Source organism: Convolutriloba macropyga, chromosome 14 (genome assembly GCF_964194025.1).
Source record: "Convolutriloba macropyga chromosome 14, txConMacr16.3, whole genome shotgun sequence".
NCBI lineage: Eukaryota > Metazoa > Xenacoelomorpha > Acoela > Convolutidae > Convolutriloba > Convolutriloba macropyga.
In genome coordinates, this window is record NC_134481.1 from 43,266,619 (window position 1) to 43,283,318 (window position 16,700).

The 16,700-nt window shown below is 37.1% G+C and overlaps 1 protein-coding gene across 2 annotated transcripts; it reads right to left on the minus strand.

Annotated features, from left to right (window-relative positions):
• Positions 1-6,335: 6,335 nt before the first annotated feature.
• On the minus strand, positions 6,336-15,625 carry LOC142353062 (uncharacterized). Of its 2 annotated transcripts, none has more exons than XM_075405256.1 (3): positions 15,267-15,625; positions 14,548-15,092; positions 6,336-7,786 (listed from the first exon to the last, which is right to left on the minus strand). In XM_075405256.1, exons 2-3 carry the CDS (start codon positions 14,813-14,815, stop codon positions 6,621-6,623), a joined length of 1,434 nt encoding a protein of 477 aa, XP_075261371.1. In that variant the 5' UTR covers positions 14,816-15,092; positions 15,267-15,625; the 3' UTR covers positions 6,336-6,620. The 2 variants fall into 2 exon arrangements, with proteins under 2 accessions (XP_075261371.1, XP_075261370.1); XM_075405255.1 differs by having other exon boundaries at positions 14,548-15,096; positions 15,244-15,625.
• Between the last annotated feature and the right edge of the window lie 1,075 nt (positions 15,626-16,700).

A 16,700-nucleotide genomic window follows, 5' to 3' on the forward strand; every position in this document is an offset into this window, starting at 1 on the left:
ACAAATTTACGAAACCACAGTTTTGAAGCCATTAAATTTATAAGATAATAACCACGACAATATAACTTCTTCATTTGCGTCTCCTTTGATCATCATAAACTTTTTTGTAAAACAACTATCACAAAATTACTACAAAATGAACCACAAAAACTGAAAAGTATCTAAACTTCACAAAATTCTTCTGAAACAAATTGTCTAAGCCCTGAAGACATCATTTAAAAAGTTTCAGCAACAGAAAAAGTATTGTTTTATTCAACAAAACATTAAAAAAAGATCTAAATAATTTGGCTAATTTACGAAAATGATACAACATTGTTAAATAAGAAAAAAAAACTAAAACCAGAACAAAAAGGTATAAGTTGAAGAATACTATTACCTTTTTTTAGAAATTTATTTCGAAAGTCAGTACAACCATTAATTATTTACCAATATCAGTTATTTAAAATCAATTGTTTATCACCAGTTGGCCACTGAAACCTTTAGTTAAACAATTTTTGGCATATGACAACAAAAATTAACAACAAATAAAGGGCAAAAATAAAAAAACTCTACCAATTTCTGCAAGAGAACGGTGTCGCAGCCCTTCAAACCATATGTCAAGAAAACAAAAATTTTGTTCAATTTCAAATGTTGTAAACTTTTTTTCATTTAGATTGTTAAATGTTGTGACAATTTACAATAGAAACAAAAACAACAGCAAAAATGGGCAATTATGCACAAAAATCAGAAAATTTTGTATAAAATCTCGTGGTACCAAAAGCAAGAAAACCTTCTTTTAAAATAATCGGCCACAAAATTAGTTTGTATTCTTTACAGAGGAAAGGTTGACCTGTTTTTACTGAGAATAGGCAAAATGTTGACTAAAATATTACAAAAAATTGAAAAGTTCAAAAAATCACAAATTTCCTTAAAACAAATACATTCAATAACATAAGAGACATTAGGTATCAACCGAAAGATTAGAAAAGGTTCACTTGCACCTCTTGAGGAAAAAATTTAGATTTTTGAGAGTCTAAACTTAAAAATCAGACTACCAAAAGAATAACAATTGATTGCAAATACAAGATTTCAGTTAATTTTTACTAAAACTCTTCCTCAAAGCCATAAAAAACCTTCTTTTCTCTGCAAACAAAATGTATCTACAGTCGACCTCAAATTTACCTAAATTGGAGCTGTCCTTAACGGAGCCGTGAATAGAAAATAGTGTCAGTAATTAACATTAAAACAACAAAAACAAGATTTTTTGAAAAAGGCAGCATCAAAATAAAAACCAAAAATTCTCTGATTCTAAGAGTCCTTGATATTACCGAATCTCTTCCTGACATTGTCGCGCGCCCAGCAATCCTACCAATTGTTCCAAGTGTTTGCGACTTAGACGAATTGTTGAGTGGAATTTTTCAAATATTGAAAAAAAAAATGCATTTTGTATAATTATCGAGTTTAATCTGCGCAAAACGGCAAAGTTTTAATTCCAGAGGACTTTCATACGGCACTTAATTGCAACTAGTGCTCTTTTTGAGATTAGTGATTCTGTGTTAAGGTTTCTAGGTTGTCACTAATTCCGGCAAACTTTAACAAAGTGGACCAAAAAGGCATATTTTGTGCCATTTTTGATGAAAAAGTTTGAATTTTGAAAATTTTATCAAAAATATTAGCCAAAAAAACTTTAATTCAAAACCAATTCAGCAACGCTCTTCTATCTCTAACGGTAACAACAACACTCTGCCGTTTAAAATTTTTTACTTATTTTGAATTATATTAGCGAAACTGTGCCAAATTTTAGCCAAAATTACTGAAAATGTGAACAAAAACAGTCGAGTGTTCACAAAATTTTAAACCCCGATAACTCCCTGTGAAACACGAAAATCGAAAAAATCTTTTTAATTCCGTATTATACGCTGGACGGGCTTTTTAATGATACCACTCACAATTATCTACGGAGAATATATCGGTCGGCCAAAATTGACTGAACAAAAAAAAACCCAGTTGAGTATATAGTTCCTCCCTCCCCACTAAAGTGGGGGTCGGAACAAAAAATTTTTTTTTTGAATGGGGCTCTAGGTAAACTGAAAGATCCTTTTTACTCGAATGACGATGTTAAAATTTTAATCAATTCAATTTTCAGAGTCGGAAACTGATAATTATCGTTCACGGGTTATGTTTTGGGAGTAATGAAACGAGTGCTTGATGTTTTGAAATATGAAAGTTTCTGAAACAGAATTATGGAAAATGATTGCTGGTGAATAGGGGATATATTGTTTTATGATTGAGAACAGCTGATTTTGGATGTTGACCATACCGATAGTCGAGTACTCCGCTGTGTAGACATACCCTACTTTTTGGGTGATTAGATTAAACAATTAGCTGGACTCAACTTCGATTCCCGGGATGAAAATTCTGGTCAAACATCCAAGAACGATATATGGTTCCATTGAGGCCATGAAAAAATTTCCTGCACGATCTTGCCATGGTTGCCAAAAAAATGTCCGATATTTCAATGGTTGCCACGAATACCATAAACTAAATTCGTTTGTTTACCTCAACTGGTAAAAACGAATGAAAACATTTCCGTTGACATTTCAGGACGCAACCAGTGTTCCTGCATTATATCCGAGAGGACCATGCATGGTATCCAAGAAAAATGTATACGCTGACGGGTGCATGGTATCATACAAGTTCAATTCCATTGAAAAATCTCAAATGAAAAACAAACTTCGCCAAAACGCCTTTTTAAACATCAGATTGCAACCAAATTTGTTACATATGCGCAATTAAACACTCACTTTATAATCTTTGCCAAACAAGACATCATTATATTATTCAAAATTAATATTTACATATTCACGAACAATATTCGCATATTATTCAAGTTTTTCTTGCACAGGCTCTAATGACGCCCGCAAATCCAGTTCAACAGCTCATTCCAGTTGTCCCACTTCAATTCTGCATTAGATATATCCAAAAGCCCAATGTTTTTTTTGTAACTCCTGGACCTATAAATCGTTTCTATAATTGGTTCAATTCACAAAAACCAAAACTTCAAACACTGTCTTCTTAGCATTCATACCCTTGACCACAAATTTTCATACTACCTGTAACAATCATAAGATTGCACGCTCTTTTGTACGGTTGTCAGGAAACCATAAACAATATTATTACTGCAAAAGGTTTTAAACATATCTAAAGATGGAACGTTTGCCAGGATTTCTTTAAAACTGTTTTTGAAGTATTTACTTTTAACCATATATGAAGATTCATGGGACCGTAAACGCTCATGGTCATATATATATATATATATATATATATATATATATATATATATATATATATATATATATATGGTTCCCAAGAAACCCTTAGTTTTGAACTTTTTTCCAAGTTTCAACAGATATTTTTTACCACCAAAATATGCCCGAGGCACTTATTCTACGCTTTTTCAGCCTTAGTTGAAAATTTAATGTGTTCAGGTATATGGTTGCCAAGTTAAGTTGGTCATCATATATAGCTTGGATAGCGTTGCCAAGGTTTATTTTTGATTATCAAATTGATTTACTGATAAACTAAAAATTCGCTGAACTAACAAATGCCCCTGAAAACTTATTCGAAGATCGACTTTTCGGCTATGTCTTCATCTATTGCGTTGACTTTATTACGTATCGCTCAGTATAACAACACATATCAGAAAAGTGTGAAATAATCTACTCGTGAATACGTTCAATGTTACTAATGCTACTAGTGCTCGACTAATGCACCCAATCGTTGCAGATTAAGTTGATCGAAATTGGTTTGTCCTTACCCATTCCAGTTTCGATACCTATTATTTGAACATGTTTCGTAGAGATTCTACGGTTTTCTTTCAGATTTCTCGTAGAGCATTTCAAATATAAAATTTTTTAGAGCTGAAACGATTTCTCGTTGAGATGTCAATTCATTACGGATGTTAAATCCTCTTCTTTCAGCCAAAACGCAAAACTTTGTCAGTTCCTTAAGATGTCAAAAATTTTTCCAAAGCGGTTTTTTTCCTTTTCACGAATAAGAAGAAAAGAATTGTTAAAAATTATGTTTTAGGAACTCCTCGTCCGTTGCTTTCTAAAGTTTGTTAACTGACGTCTTGCAATTTGTTGGCTATATTTTGGCTAATGAAAATGCGGACTTTTCATGCAGACTTAGATATGACAACAGTAATACTAAGCGGTAAAAATTCCTTCGGTAGAACTTTCTTCGTTATATAAACTTGTGGAATTTTGATCTCAATTGAAACTGAGTTTCAACTATGTACCATAAAATCTACTGGTTTTTACTTTCTTCACCAGGATTCTATTAGCGCAGCATATATTAACATCATATAATTCCCCCCACTATCATATTGACCCACCAATGAACATTCAAATTACAAGCCTGTTTTCACATAATTAAGAAGATAAGTATTCCCATCTTTGGTTGTCATAGTTTCAAGTCAAATCCCCCGTGTCGCTGAGTTATCCCAGGTTGAAAATTTTGCATGTTCTCATTTATGATGCTGAGCATTTTTGAACGCACACATGTGGTACGGTGCGCTCAAAACACACACCGGCGAGGATTTTTTAACGAGCAACACAAACGCACCAGGTACTTACGGTCGAGTCAAACTCAGCACTATAGACGCATCAATTCTGCAACATAGACGAGCCATGTCATAGCACATACACAAACAACATAGCTAATTTCTTCAGAATAGATTTTTGAAACATTTTCATTGCACCATATACTTCCACCGCATTAACCGGAGACACATTAATCATATAGCAGGGTGCAATATATCAACCGATTTGAATGTCCAATTTTTTAATGAGATCTCTTTTAGTGTCCAGGACCAAAAAAAATTTTGTTTGAAAATTTTCTTGCAGCCCAATTTTTTGAGCTTTGACCTACCCTTTTCTCCAGGCCTTTAGGGTTTAGATTTTAGGGTTTTCGGATTTTAGGATTTTCAAAAGAAAAGATGTTGACATCACATTTTTCCAAACTATGAAGCGTGTTTTTTAGTTATCTAATTAAAAAATAGAGGACGAAAACTTACAAATTACACTGACAGCCTAATCAATTGACAAACTTTAAAATACTTCATCATGGGTTTTTTAAAAATTGTTTTTTTTGGGGTCTTTCCCGTTATAGCCCCCCCCAAGAAATTATAGCTCCCCATTATGGTGTATATATACCATGATTGGAGGGGGAGGCTTTAGGTTACCTGACCACTAAGCAGGGGGGTGGACATAATGGGAAAGACCCGTTTTTTTCTTTAGACATGAACAAGGTAAAATCTGGATCACTATCTTTTTCGGTCTGCCCGAATCTTCTCATAACTTGCACGGGCAAAAGTGTGGATAATATTGTATTTTGGTCAGACGGGTCTTTTCATAATGATTTATGAAAAAGCGCATGAACGCACCAAAACGTTGAACGAGCCGAAATTTGGATCTTAGTTGATTTTGGTCTGCTTGGGTAAATTCATGAGCTAAAACCGTCTGGATGGGTATTATCATAAGTCATTTTGAAAGAGGACCTCAACCTGGTCATAAGTCATTTTGACCTCAACCTGGACCATAAGTCATTTTGAAAGAGGACCTCAACCTGAAAGAGGACCTCAACCCGAGGACCTCAACCTTGCCCGCGAGGCATGGCCAAATAGTTTTGATACCAAAACTAAAAGGACCAGTTATATAAAGGTTAAAGTCTTGGTGAAATGATAGAGGGGTGAACTAATCGGGTTGATTTTTGGTGGTTAGACAAATAGGGGTGATAAAGCGCGACACCCATCTGCGCGGTCGCGTACTCTTTTGGGGAAAAAAACTCAAAAACAAAAAGATCCCACTGAAATTAAAATTTGTGAATATGATACTGAATGTACACTTAGGAAATAAGAATATATACACCTGAAGATTATTAGCGTAGTGGTACAGTTTGCGATGATCACCCCGTTGGCCGACAGGGGAGTTCAACCGACGATCAACAAATGAGATTTTTTAAGCCGACAACCAGACCCCTCACCAATTGTAACTGCTGGACAAAATAGTAGAAAATATTTTCACTAATGAGATTTGTAAATCAATCAGAATTAATATATCAACTGAATTTCTTATTTTTTCATCGTCGGCTAAACGCCCTGTCCGCCGATTTCAATTGAGTTTTTTAAAAGTTTTTAAACCTCAAATAAATTTTGTATCAATTTTTGCAGAATTCTTGCAAGACCTTGCAATAATCTTGCAAGATTTTGGAGTCCGGTTTGGTTTTTTTCTTCCAGTAGGGCTGTGGCATTAGGTCTGTCCGAACAGCATTAAAATGGTATAAGCATGTGTTTTAGTGCCTTTGAAAAATAATTCATATTTTTGCCAGGAACCGTATCTTGCAAGATTCTTGCCAGAATCTTGCAAGATATTTAGATTACCTTGCAAGAATCTTGCAAAATTTGAATCCGCGCACCAGTACCGTTGCTCATATAAGCATATTCAAAAAGCACCGCTTAACAATTAACAATGTTGATGAAAATAACATAAAATAACGATATAATATGAAAATTTATATCTTTTTCATTATGAGACAATGGAGGTCTTAGTTTGTGCTTCTTTTCGGATTATAGACTCTTTTTATTTTTGCTTTGTCTGCTTTGAATTCAATTCCGGAAATTTATAACCATAATCAAGCAAAGATTTGATCCAAGTTTGAATGACGTATACATCGCCAATCTGTATATAATCGTGCTCATATAAACTGATGACCAGAGATTCAAATTCGCATTCGAGCGAATATTTACAATTTGAAGTAAAATTGTGCTTCAAAAACTCGACCAATTTGCCACTTTTCATGTAGAGGTCCCGTTCAGAGTCGAAATCCGCTAAATAGTTGTGCACGTTTCGATACTGAACAACTTGTGCGGGCGTGAACACTATTTTGTAACCACTGTCTTTTAGTAATTTTTGCCCCAAATAAGACCTCCAGATGTCGGACACCCTGCCGTGTACCGTAATGGGTAAAAACAGCATGAAAAATGCCTCATATGTGAACAAAGTTGCCTGGGCGTTGAAGGGGGCGAAAGCGTCGTCGGGCACAAGAATAGGTAAATTTTCCGCCGTGGGTTTAAATTCAAACGGCAGGGGTTGGGTCAGCCGGTATATAGCATCAACGTCCGGATCGTGGTTGGCTAGGGACTGATAAACAGCTATTTTCTTTTCAAGGATTGTTGTTCTCTCAACTTTATAAGCGTCCGGTTGGCATTCGGCGGCTTTTATATTAACCAGTGGAAGACCTCTGGGCCATGAATGCAATTGGGTGGCTCCCATCAGAGGCATGGGGTTGAACGAGTCGCATATTTTTGTGGTATCCTTTTTCCCAGCGGCCAGAACATTTTTTTGAGTTGATTTATCACTCAAATTCGGTTCCATAATTCTAGTTGGGTTTGAAATCAAAGTATTATCATCGTCAAAATCCCAAATTAGCTGGGCACCGCTGACGATCGCGTACAAATATCCCAGATTTTTCCTGCCAAAATGGTTCCAGGGGAGGCTTTCGCTTAGTTTGACCCCGTCAGCTGCCAGTTGTTCTTGAGAATTTACGTTAAGATACACCACACGACCTTTTTTTCCTTCATGGACTGAATAATTGGTCAATCCCTTCCGATCACCAACGATGACCATGCACCATTCGGGTGGCAGTTTTGTTTGAATTTTTACAGCATCTGAGACCTCGAAGATGGTAGTTGTAACACTCCATTTCGTGCATTCAGATCTTTGATGAGCCCAGCTGGGTTTAGTTCCTGAGTAGGATTTATTAGAAGTATTGGTTGAGCAATATGAGGTTAAAAACGCTTCAAAATGTTACTAAGAAAAAGCCGAAGATTTTGTTCATAAAATAGTTCGACAAATACTTACCGAGAGAAAAGAATATCTTCATATAATCTTGTCAAAAATATGGGAAAGAACAAGTCAAGATTTGCACAAACCAAGTTTTTTAAAAGGTACTTTACCAATGTTTGACCAGGTCCGCCCCCTCCGTCTTTGTATGAGCACGTTTACAATTCTTGCATTCCTATATAGGAGGGCAGCATGTGCGCCTGGTGTTGGAATGTCCATCAAACAATAGCCTTGAGATTAGTTAGAATTATTAGAAAGAAACTTTACCAGAATACTAAGACAAGAGCAAATTGATTCTAGTCACAAAATTTATCTAAATTTCAATATTTAGAATAAATGAATCGCCAATTAATGGTGCTTGAAATCAATATTCGGTTCAAAACTGGTGAATCTAGATAAATTTTATCAGAGTGAGCTTATTTGAAGTGAAAATTTTCCAGCATGAAATGTGAACCGCTTCTAAGTAAAGTGGAAATGCATACTATTTATGGTATCCCTTTGACTGAGTTCTACAAAAATTGCAGAAGCAAACCTTATTGATTAACCATTGCGATCCCTGCTGTAAATAAAGGTGCTAAGATTAGTTTTGTATCTTGACTCTCTGGGACTGATAAAGGTTATATATAAAACTGATTTCTGAGTCTTCTTCGTCTACAAAAATCAAATCACCATTTTGGTCGAATAACCAGATCTCTCCTGTAGATTTCTAAATTCTACTCCAAAATATCGTTTTTGTTATTCTCTCATTTCTGAGAAATTAGTTTTTCTACTAAGTTAAAACGCTTTTTATTATGTTTACAAAAATCGGTAGCCCAACAGGTTATGGGCCCAGCCGTATTCTAAGTCAATAAATTGTTTTGAAAACAAAAACTATTTTGTTGATTGATAGTTATACACCTTTTCTGCTCAGTATGTTGTCTCTTCACAACTGTTTATCCCGCTCAAACTACAAGTGATTGACAGCCAGTGAAGGTGCTGGTCAAAACAGGAAAAGCACAGAACTTTCCAATCTGGATCACAAGATATGTGGCAAAGATGTAGAAGAAGGGAATGTACAAATTACTACTTGGAATAGAGGAGCAACCCAATCGGCCTGCACAAATATCCAATGGGGCAAGGAGTGATGAAAAGAAGAATCACAAGGTGCTGAAGGATGCATATGAGATGGAAGTTGCAGAGGCAAGGAGAAGCGAAACAATGTGTTGTGCCATTTGGCACTGATTCTAGATGCGACAAACCTCATGCTGATGAGACTTGACTGTATAGGAGATGACGGCATCGGAGATGGATCAAAGGCTTGGAAGTTTTTGCATGAGAGATTTCGAAGTGCGGAGACGCGGACAGTGTTGACTTTGGCGACACAACTTGCTTGACTGCAGCTCGAGGATGCTGAGGATTTGGATAGTTTCTTCATCAGTGAACAGGAGTTGCTCACAAGGCTACAAGAAGCAGTCGAAGCAGTCTAAGAGACCCTCTTCAACGTCTTGATCCTCAATGGTCTGCCAATGAAGTATGAAAGTTTTGTTATACAGGAAAGCTTTAACCCGGCAACGGACTTCACAGAGTTAAGGAAAAGGCTGCAGAACTTCCATGAGAGCACAGGACAGAGGCATAAGGGTGAAAGTGGTTCAGTGGCACTGGCAGTGAAGCGTGACTTCAAGAAGGGATCCAGAAAAGGAAACTGCTCTGTGTGTGGGATCCTTGAACACTTTGCCACTGACTGCAGGAAGAAGGAGACATCACAATGCAGAAAGTGTTGTGAGGAAGGTCACCTAGACAGGGCATGCAAGAGACAAAGAGATGGAGGCAAATATGAGTCAGAGGCAATGGGTCCAACATTGGCTTCACCAGACGAGGAATACTGAGCAGCTCTTACCCAGTGGAGGACAGCAGGCATGCTAGTGGACAGTGGTTGTACAGATCACATAGTGACGAACATCTATGCGTTCCTTGACTTTGTGCCCATTCAATCAGTGGTCAGAAATTCCAACGGAGAGGCTTCCAGAGTGGTGGGCAGAGGCTGTGTGAGGATCAGCATACGCTCAAACAAAGGCGAATTCCAATGCGAACTCAAAAATGTTTTGTGTGTGCCGGACTACTCTTCAAACCTCTTATCAGTCTCAAGTTGCACGAAGTGGGGACATAGCTTCACTTTCTAGAATGGAAATAGCTGCATTAAACTCCAGAAGGGAACTCGGGTAAAATTAAAAAAAATCGTTTTATTTACCCTGCAGCATTCTAGCAACAAGACGAAGAGGAGTGTGAGAGTGCATGGAAATGGCACAGACAACTCGACAGTGCATGGAAATGGCACAGACAACTGGGTCATTTGAATCAAGCGGATGTGATCAGGAAAGCAACAGAGACGGTTAGGAAGTCTATGATGTATGCAATGCATGCGCATTGGGCAAGACCACAAAGACACCAGTACCAAGAGTGGCAGAGAACCAAATAGAAGAGAAGCTGGAGAGGGTGTTCACAGACGTGATGAGACCTCTCAGAGTAGAGTCACAGTCAATGTTTCGGTTTTGCATTGTGTTTGCAGACCTATACACGAAATTTGTTTTTGTGGACTTGCTTAAACGTGAACCACTGGCTAGCCTGAAGAAGTTTGTTCTCATTTTGGGGACGCCAAGAAGTTGAGGCAACACAACGCAAAGGTGTTTCTGTCAAAGCAGTTGGAGATGTACTGTTTAGATGCAGTCATTTTACAGAAGAAGACCAAACCAGAGACGCCACATCAGAATGAGTTAGTTGAGAGGTGCAACAGGACACTGCTGGAGATTGCAAGATGCTTGCTCATTGACTCGGGTCTTCACAAGATGATGAGGGGACTAGAAAATCTTCACGCTATTAGGATCAGAAACTTGGTTTGGAGACGAGGAGAAGAAAAATTCCCGGCAGAGCTGATGAGTGGTATAAAAATCTAAGTTTTCACTTAGTAAAATTATCTTTTTTGGTTGAACAGTTTTCATGAGGAAGAGGGACCGAAAGTAACGTTTATGAGTAATACTGAAGGAGACAAGGGATACCTGGTGTACGCACCCAACACACGCAATGTGGTGGCAGTTCGAGATGTGATCATCAAGGAGTCCGAAGTGGGCTCAATCCCTGATGACACAGAGACGCCCAACCTACAAGATGAGGGCTCACAGCAACTGGGTATCTGCACCCTGATGATGATCATCAAGACGATGGCAACAAAGAGAAACAGGACACTTCTACTACAAAAAGAGGAGTGACATGATACAGAGAACGTGAATACACAAGAAACGACACTGAGAAGAGATGCTTCGGATAATGAGCAAGCAGCACCAAATGAAGAATCTATTGCAACAAAAAGGGGTCTTGGAGACTCGGAGCCACTGAACAACAGTCAGACACAAGTGGTTTTTGTTGATGGGGCTCTGGAGAAAGCAGACAGGACATTGCCCAGACAAGGGACAAGAGCAAGGAATGTTCCGCAACTTTTTGGAGAAGTCCTGTTGTGACTGAGAGTGACTCTGTGGAACCCAAAACAATTTACGAAGCCAAGCAAGGTGACAATTGGAACCAGTGGCATCGGGCGGTAAAGGACGAGGTCAATGCAGTCTAAGACAATGAGCCTTTGAAACTGGTGAGAGCATCCACAAAAAGGGGCGTCATACAGGGCAAATGGGTCTAAAAAGTTAAATTGGGATCCAGTGATACAATCGACAACATCAAAGCACGCTAGTGAAAAACTCAAAGTCTTCAAATAAGTGGAAGGTACCACTTTGAGAAATTTTTGCCTAACTGTAAGCCAGAGACATTCAGAATTCTAGCTCAACCATCAATGAAGCAGAGACATGTGAGGCACCGGTTTGATATCAAGACAATTTTCCTACACTCACAAATAGTGGAAGAAGTGTATCTGGAACAGCCACCGGAGTATGTAAAACAAAGACCAGATTGAGGGAAGCTAGTGTATCGATTGAATAAATCAATTTATGTTTTGAATCAGGCTTCTAACAACTGGTAAAAGGATTCGGCAAACTGAGACGATGGTTCACTAGAAGCTGGAATGGTTATTGCTTGTTCACGAGAGCAGAGACAGAGTGTCACACCTTCATCTTGGTTTGGATGACGGGAACAGACTCTAAGCCATCAGCTCAAATCTAGAACTCCGATCAAGCTATAGCTTTCAACTTATTTATAATTGTTAATAAAGTTTAAATTACCATAATACTAAGACAAGAGCAAAATGATTCTAGATATAAAATTTAGACTGAATGAATGAATGAATCGTCAACTGATGGTGCTTAGAATCAATACTCGGTTCAAAACTGGTGAAAATAGATAACTATTTGAAGACTGAGCTTACTTGATGTGTAAATTTTTCAGCACGAAATGTGAACAATTTCTAAGTAAAGTGGAAATGCATACTATTTATGGTATTGCCTTTGACTGATTTCTACAAAAGTTGCAGAAGGAAACCTGATTGAGCAACTCGTGCGAACCGTGCTGTAAATCAAGTTGCTTAGATTAGTTTTGTATCCTGACACTATGGCACTGATATTGGGTATAGATGCAGCCTATTTTTTAGTTTTTTTATTACCGAAAACCAAATCACCATCTCGGTTCAACAATAAGCTCTCTTCTGTAAATTTAAACAGGCTATGGGCCCAGCCGTATTTTAAGTCAAATAATTTGTTTGAGGAGTTGGACAACTAACTTCTTTTAAGGATCAGAGTTGCTCAAATAGCTACAAGAAGCAGTCTTGGAGAGTAAGATTATTTGATATAAAATCTTCCAGGCGTGTATCAAATTATCATGATATCAACGAAAATGTGAACAAATTCTTTGAAAAGTGGAAATGCCTATTATCTATTGTATCCCCTGTGATTGGTTTCTACGACATTTGTGGAAGCAAACCACCTTGGGTATTCCTTGCAACTCCCACTGTAAGTCATGGTGCTAAGATTAGATTTGTAATTTGAATATGACGCCCTGATTTTGGGTATATATAATTATATATATATATATATATATATATATATATATATATATATATATAAATTTGATATATATATATATATATATATATATATATAAATATATATATATATATATATATATATATATATATATATTTATATATATATATATATATATACAGCTGATATTTGAGCCTTTTTTGTCCCATATCAAGTCACCATCTTGATCTGATAATCCGATCTTTCCTGTAAATCTCTAAATTTTACAGTTAAATATCATTTTTTTTTATTCTCTCAATTTTGAGAAATTATTTTTTCAACTTAGTTAAAACGCTTTGTAATCTCTTTGCGAAAATCCAAAACCCAACACCTGGGTGAAGTAAATGTTTTAAACCCGCTGAGTTGATGGCGGGAGGGGAGTGTTAAGAAAATTTGGATCTATTTTGTCCCCCTTCCCCCAGGCTTAGTGAGCATAAATTTTTTATGACCCGCAGGCGCACGTGCTATTTTTGCTATATAACAACATATAATTTGTAACGGGGGCCAAAAAACCACTGGGGGGCGAAACAGAATAGATCCGAAAAGTCTGATCTAATCTGTTTTGCCCCCCTACCCCCCAGCTTAATGAGCATAAATAGTTTATGACACCCAGGCGCACGTGCTATTTTCTTACATAGTAACGTGCTATATAACAACATATAATTTGTAAAGGGGGGTGTCAAAAAAACACTGTCAAAAAACCCTTTATCCAGACTTTCATGCGTTCAAAAAGTCCCTTCGTCCAGACTTTCGTGCGTTCAAAAAAACCCTATGTCAAGACTTTCATGCGTTCAAAAAGACGCTTTATCCAGACTTTTGTGCGGTCCATAGTTGAAAATAATTTTTGTCCAGACCTACGTGCGTTCAAAAGTGTCCATTTCCAGACTATTTTGCGTTCGTTTTTCGCATATTCTCCGTTTGTAACCCCCCCCCCCCCCAGCTTAGTGGGTGCATTTTATTTGCACCCCCAGACGTACGTTGATTATTTTTACACAATGACGTACTATGTAATGGCATGTTCTTTGTAATTGGGGGGTGCATAACGTACTGGGATGTGGCACAAACGAAAAAGATCCCATTTTTCCCAGACCGTGTAATTTTGAACCCCCCAACGCCACCCTGGTGCGTTTATTTTGGTCTGGAAATATCGACTGTCGGTCTGGCACCTCGTACTGGGAAATTCAGTGGTCATATAACGTTAGAACTAAACTTTTCGGACCCAGTGAATCGTTGAGTTTTTCCCATTTTACCCAGCACCCCTCTTCACTCCAATCATTGTGATGATACAATTATGGGGGCTATAATTTCGTGAGGCGGGGGGCTATAATGAGAAAGAACCTACTATGCTTTATGTAATGGTTAAGTGACTCTGCTTGAAGTCACCGAGAACTTTTTAGAGAACCGCGAAGCGGTTCGAGATATTAAGTCAGAATTTCGAAGTAACTTCTGCAGAGTCACTTAACCATGCTTAAAACACGAAACGCGCACGTTTTAAAATGACGAATGTCAACGGAAGTCAAATTCTGGCTAAGTAACGACTTCTGGCATTTTGACTTCTGGCACTGCAGACTTTCGGCATTTTAAAATATGCACGTGAGTGTTTTAAGGTTTTATAGACTGCTTTATGATGTAGGTTTGTCATTTGACCCTCCAATTTGCTCAGCCCATACCACTTTTGCGTTGTTTTTTCAGGATGGGGCTGTCTTCTGAGAACTTGACTTCACTGTTGGGGAACAATCTGATTTTCAATCCTCGAAAAAGTTTTCCCGACGTTGCACTTCCGACATCGGGTGCTGTTGTGGTTCCTAATGGAACAGACGAATCCCGAATCTGAACTCCGAGAACAGACTTCTTGTTGAAAATAAAAAAGAGAAACGAAAAGAGGGCCACAAATATGAGCACATGTAAGCTTTCGCGGTATACCATTTTTGGAATCATAATTTGGTTAAAAAGTCACCTTCTGTATGAAGAATTAAAACCAGAAGCTCGATTTTTAAGTAATACAAAAAACGTTGTGAACATACTTCGGTCAGCATCGTAATATAAACACAGAAAATATAATTCACTTATAATAGTTATCAATCAATGCAGCAGTAAAATTTACGTATGGCTTTTCTTGAAGTCGATAAAACTTCAGGCGATCATTAAGAATCGCGTGGCTATATTAGAGATGTTAAAACAGAATCTAGAAGTGAATTCTACATAGTCACGCAACCTTGCTTAAAACATGCACCTTGTAACTTTGAAAATGCCATTTTTTTAAAGTCAATTTCTGGCTTTGTACATAATGGAAACTTCTGGTAATTTAGCTTCTGGCACGACAGACTTTCGGCATTTTAAAACTTACACATCACTGTTTTAAGCACCAGTTATAAAAAAGAGATTAGACTTTTTAAAGCCAAAAATAATTAGCCAAAACTAGACAAAAAATAATTTAAGCAATGAATTATGCGTGAAAGATATAATGAGTCGAAAAATGATGATACATGATAATGCAAGCCTTGATGTTTCTCGATTAAAACATGCGGACGATTATTGTGATTACTTAGTTACAATATAACTGATGTTAGTTAACAACTGTGACAAACTGGTAAACAATGAATGGTCAAAATAAGACATCAGAAATATGAATTTACTATTAGACTATGCAGGATTTTGAATGAAAAAAAGATACAGCATTTCTTAATATCTGGTATAGATTTGTGTAGCTATAGTTAAATACAAAAACGATCTTTTTAAAGCATACATATACCAAAAATGATGTGAAATCCATCAGATTTTTTATGTTGAAGATAAGAAGGAAAATTCATTTAAGGCGATATACAAGCTTAACAAAACTGAGAGGAAATATAGCTATGAAGCTTGAGAGACTACTAGCATTTTTGCATTTCAGGCCGATTTCTTCAGCAACAAACAAGCCACAAAAGAATTACTGCTTGAGAGCCGTAGACATGAAAACACCTGCATAGCATTGTTGAAATAATAATGTGTAAAATGGGAATCAATTTTTTTTAATCAACAGAGATGAAAAATTATTTAAAGGTGTGCAGTAAAAAAAAACCGCGCGCTATATGGCTATAGAGATTTTGGTGAAAATTCCGGACCTGCACGAAATTCCCCGAGCTCGACCAAAAAATGGCCACAAAAAATTTTTCTCAATTATATTGACATTGTTGATTTAAGGTGCATAATAATTACCTCTGTTGAACATGTAAACTCTACTAAAATTTTATTTCCACCGGGCAGAAACCTTATTCGGGCGGAAAGTTATAGGTGAAACAGAGCAAATAAGAGCCGATCAGCGTCATAGTTGAAGTTTCCATCATTCAGTACATGATGTCCCTCCCATTGCTGCCTTCTGTTTGATAACCCCCCCCCCCCCCGCACCACCCACGGGTCAAATTAGCGGACGCAACTCCGAAACGGGCGTGTTATATAAATACAATTATTCACAACATAGTGGGTTCAATTTATCTTACCTGTGGTACCCGGGTCGAGGTATCACCGCTAAAAATTGCCAAAAGATTTAAGATTTGCGGTCAATTTGAGTAAAAAATGTAAAATTTGCGCTCAATGCGATCTATGCGGTGAAAAAAAAAACTTTTAAGCGGTGAAAAAAAATTCACCGCTTATGCGGCGAAAAAAAAAATTCACCGCTAAAAACCGCAATTCTTACAAAAATTCACCGCTAAATTCACCGCGAATCTTACAAAATTTTGTCATTGGAAAAGTTGTTTTAAAAACATGCAAGAATACTGCTGAATGATCAGCAACCTCTTAAAATTAAATAACATATAATACTATAATGTATGTCGAACATGCT

Coding starts and splice junctions, on each gene's coding strand:
- LOC142353062 (XM_075405256.1), bottom strand. CDS start 14,815: ATGATTCCAAAAATGGTATACCGCGAAAGCTTACATGTGCTCATATTT. Junction 7,787..14,547: donor GAAAAAACAACGCAAAAGTG/GTATGGGCTGAG, acceptor AATCCTACTCAG/GAACTAAACCCAGCTGGGCT.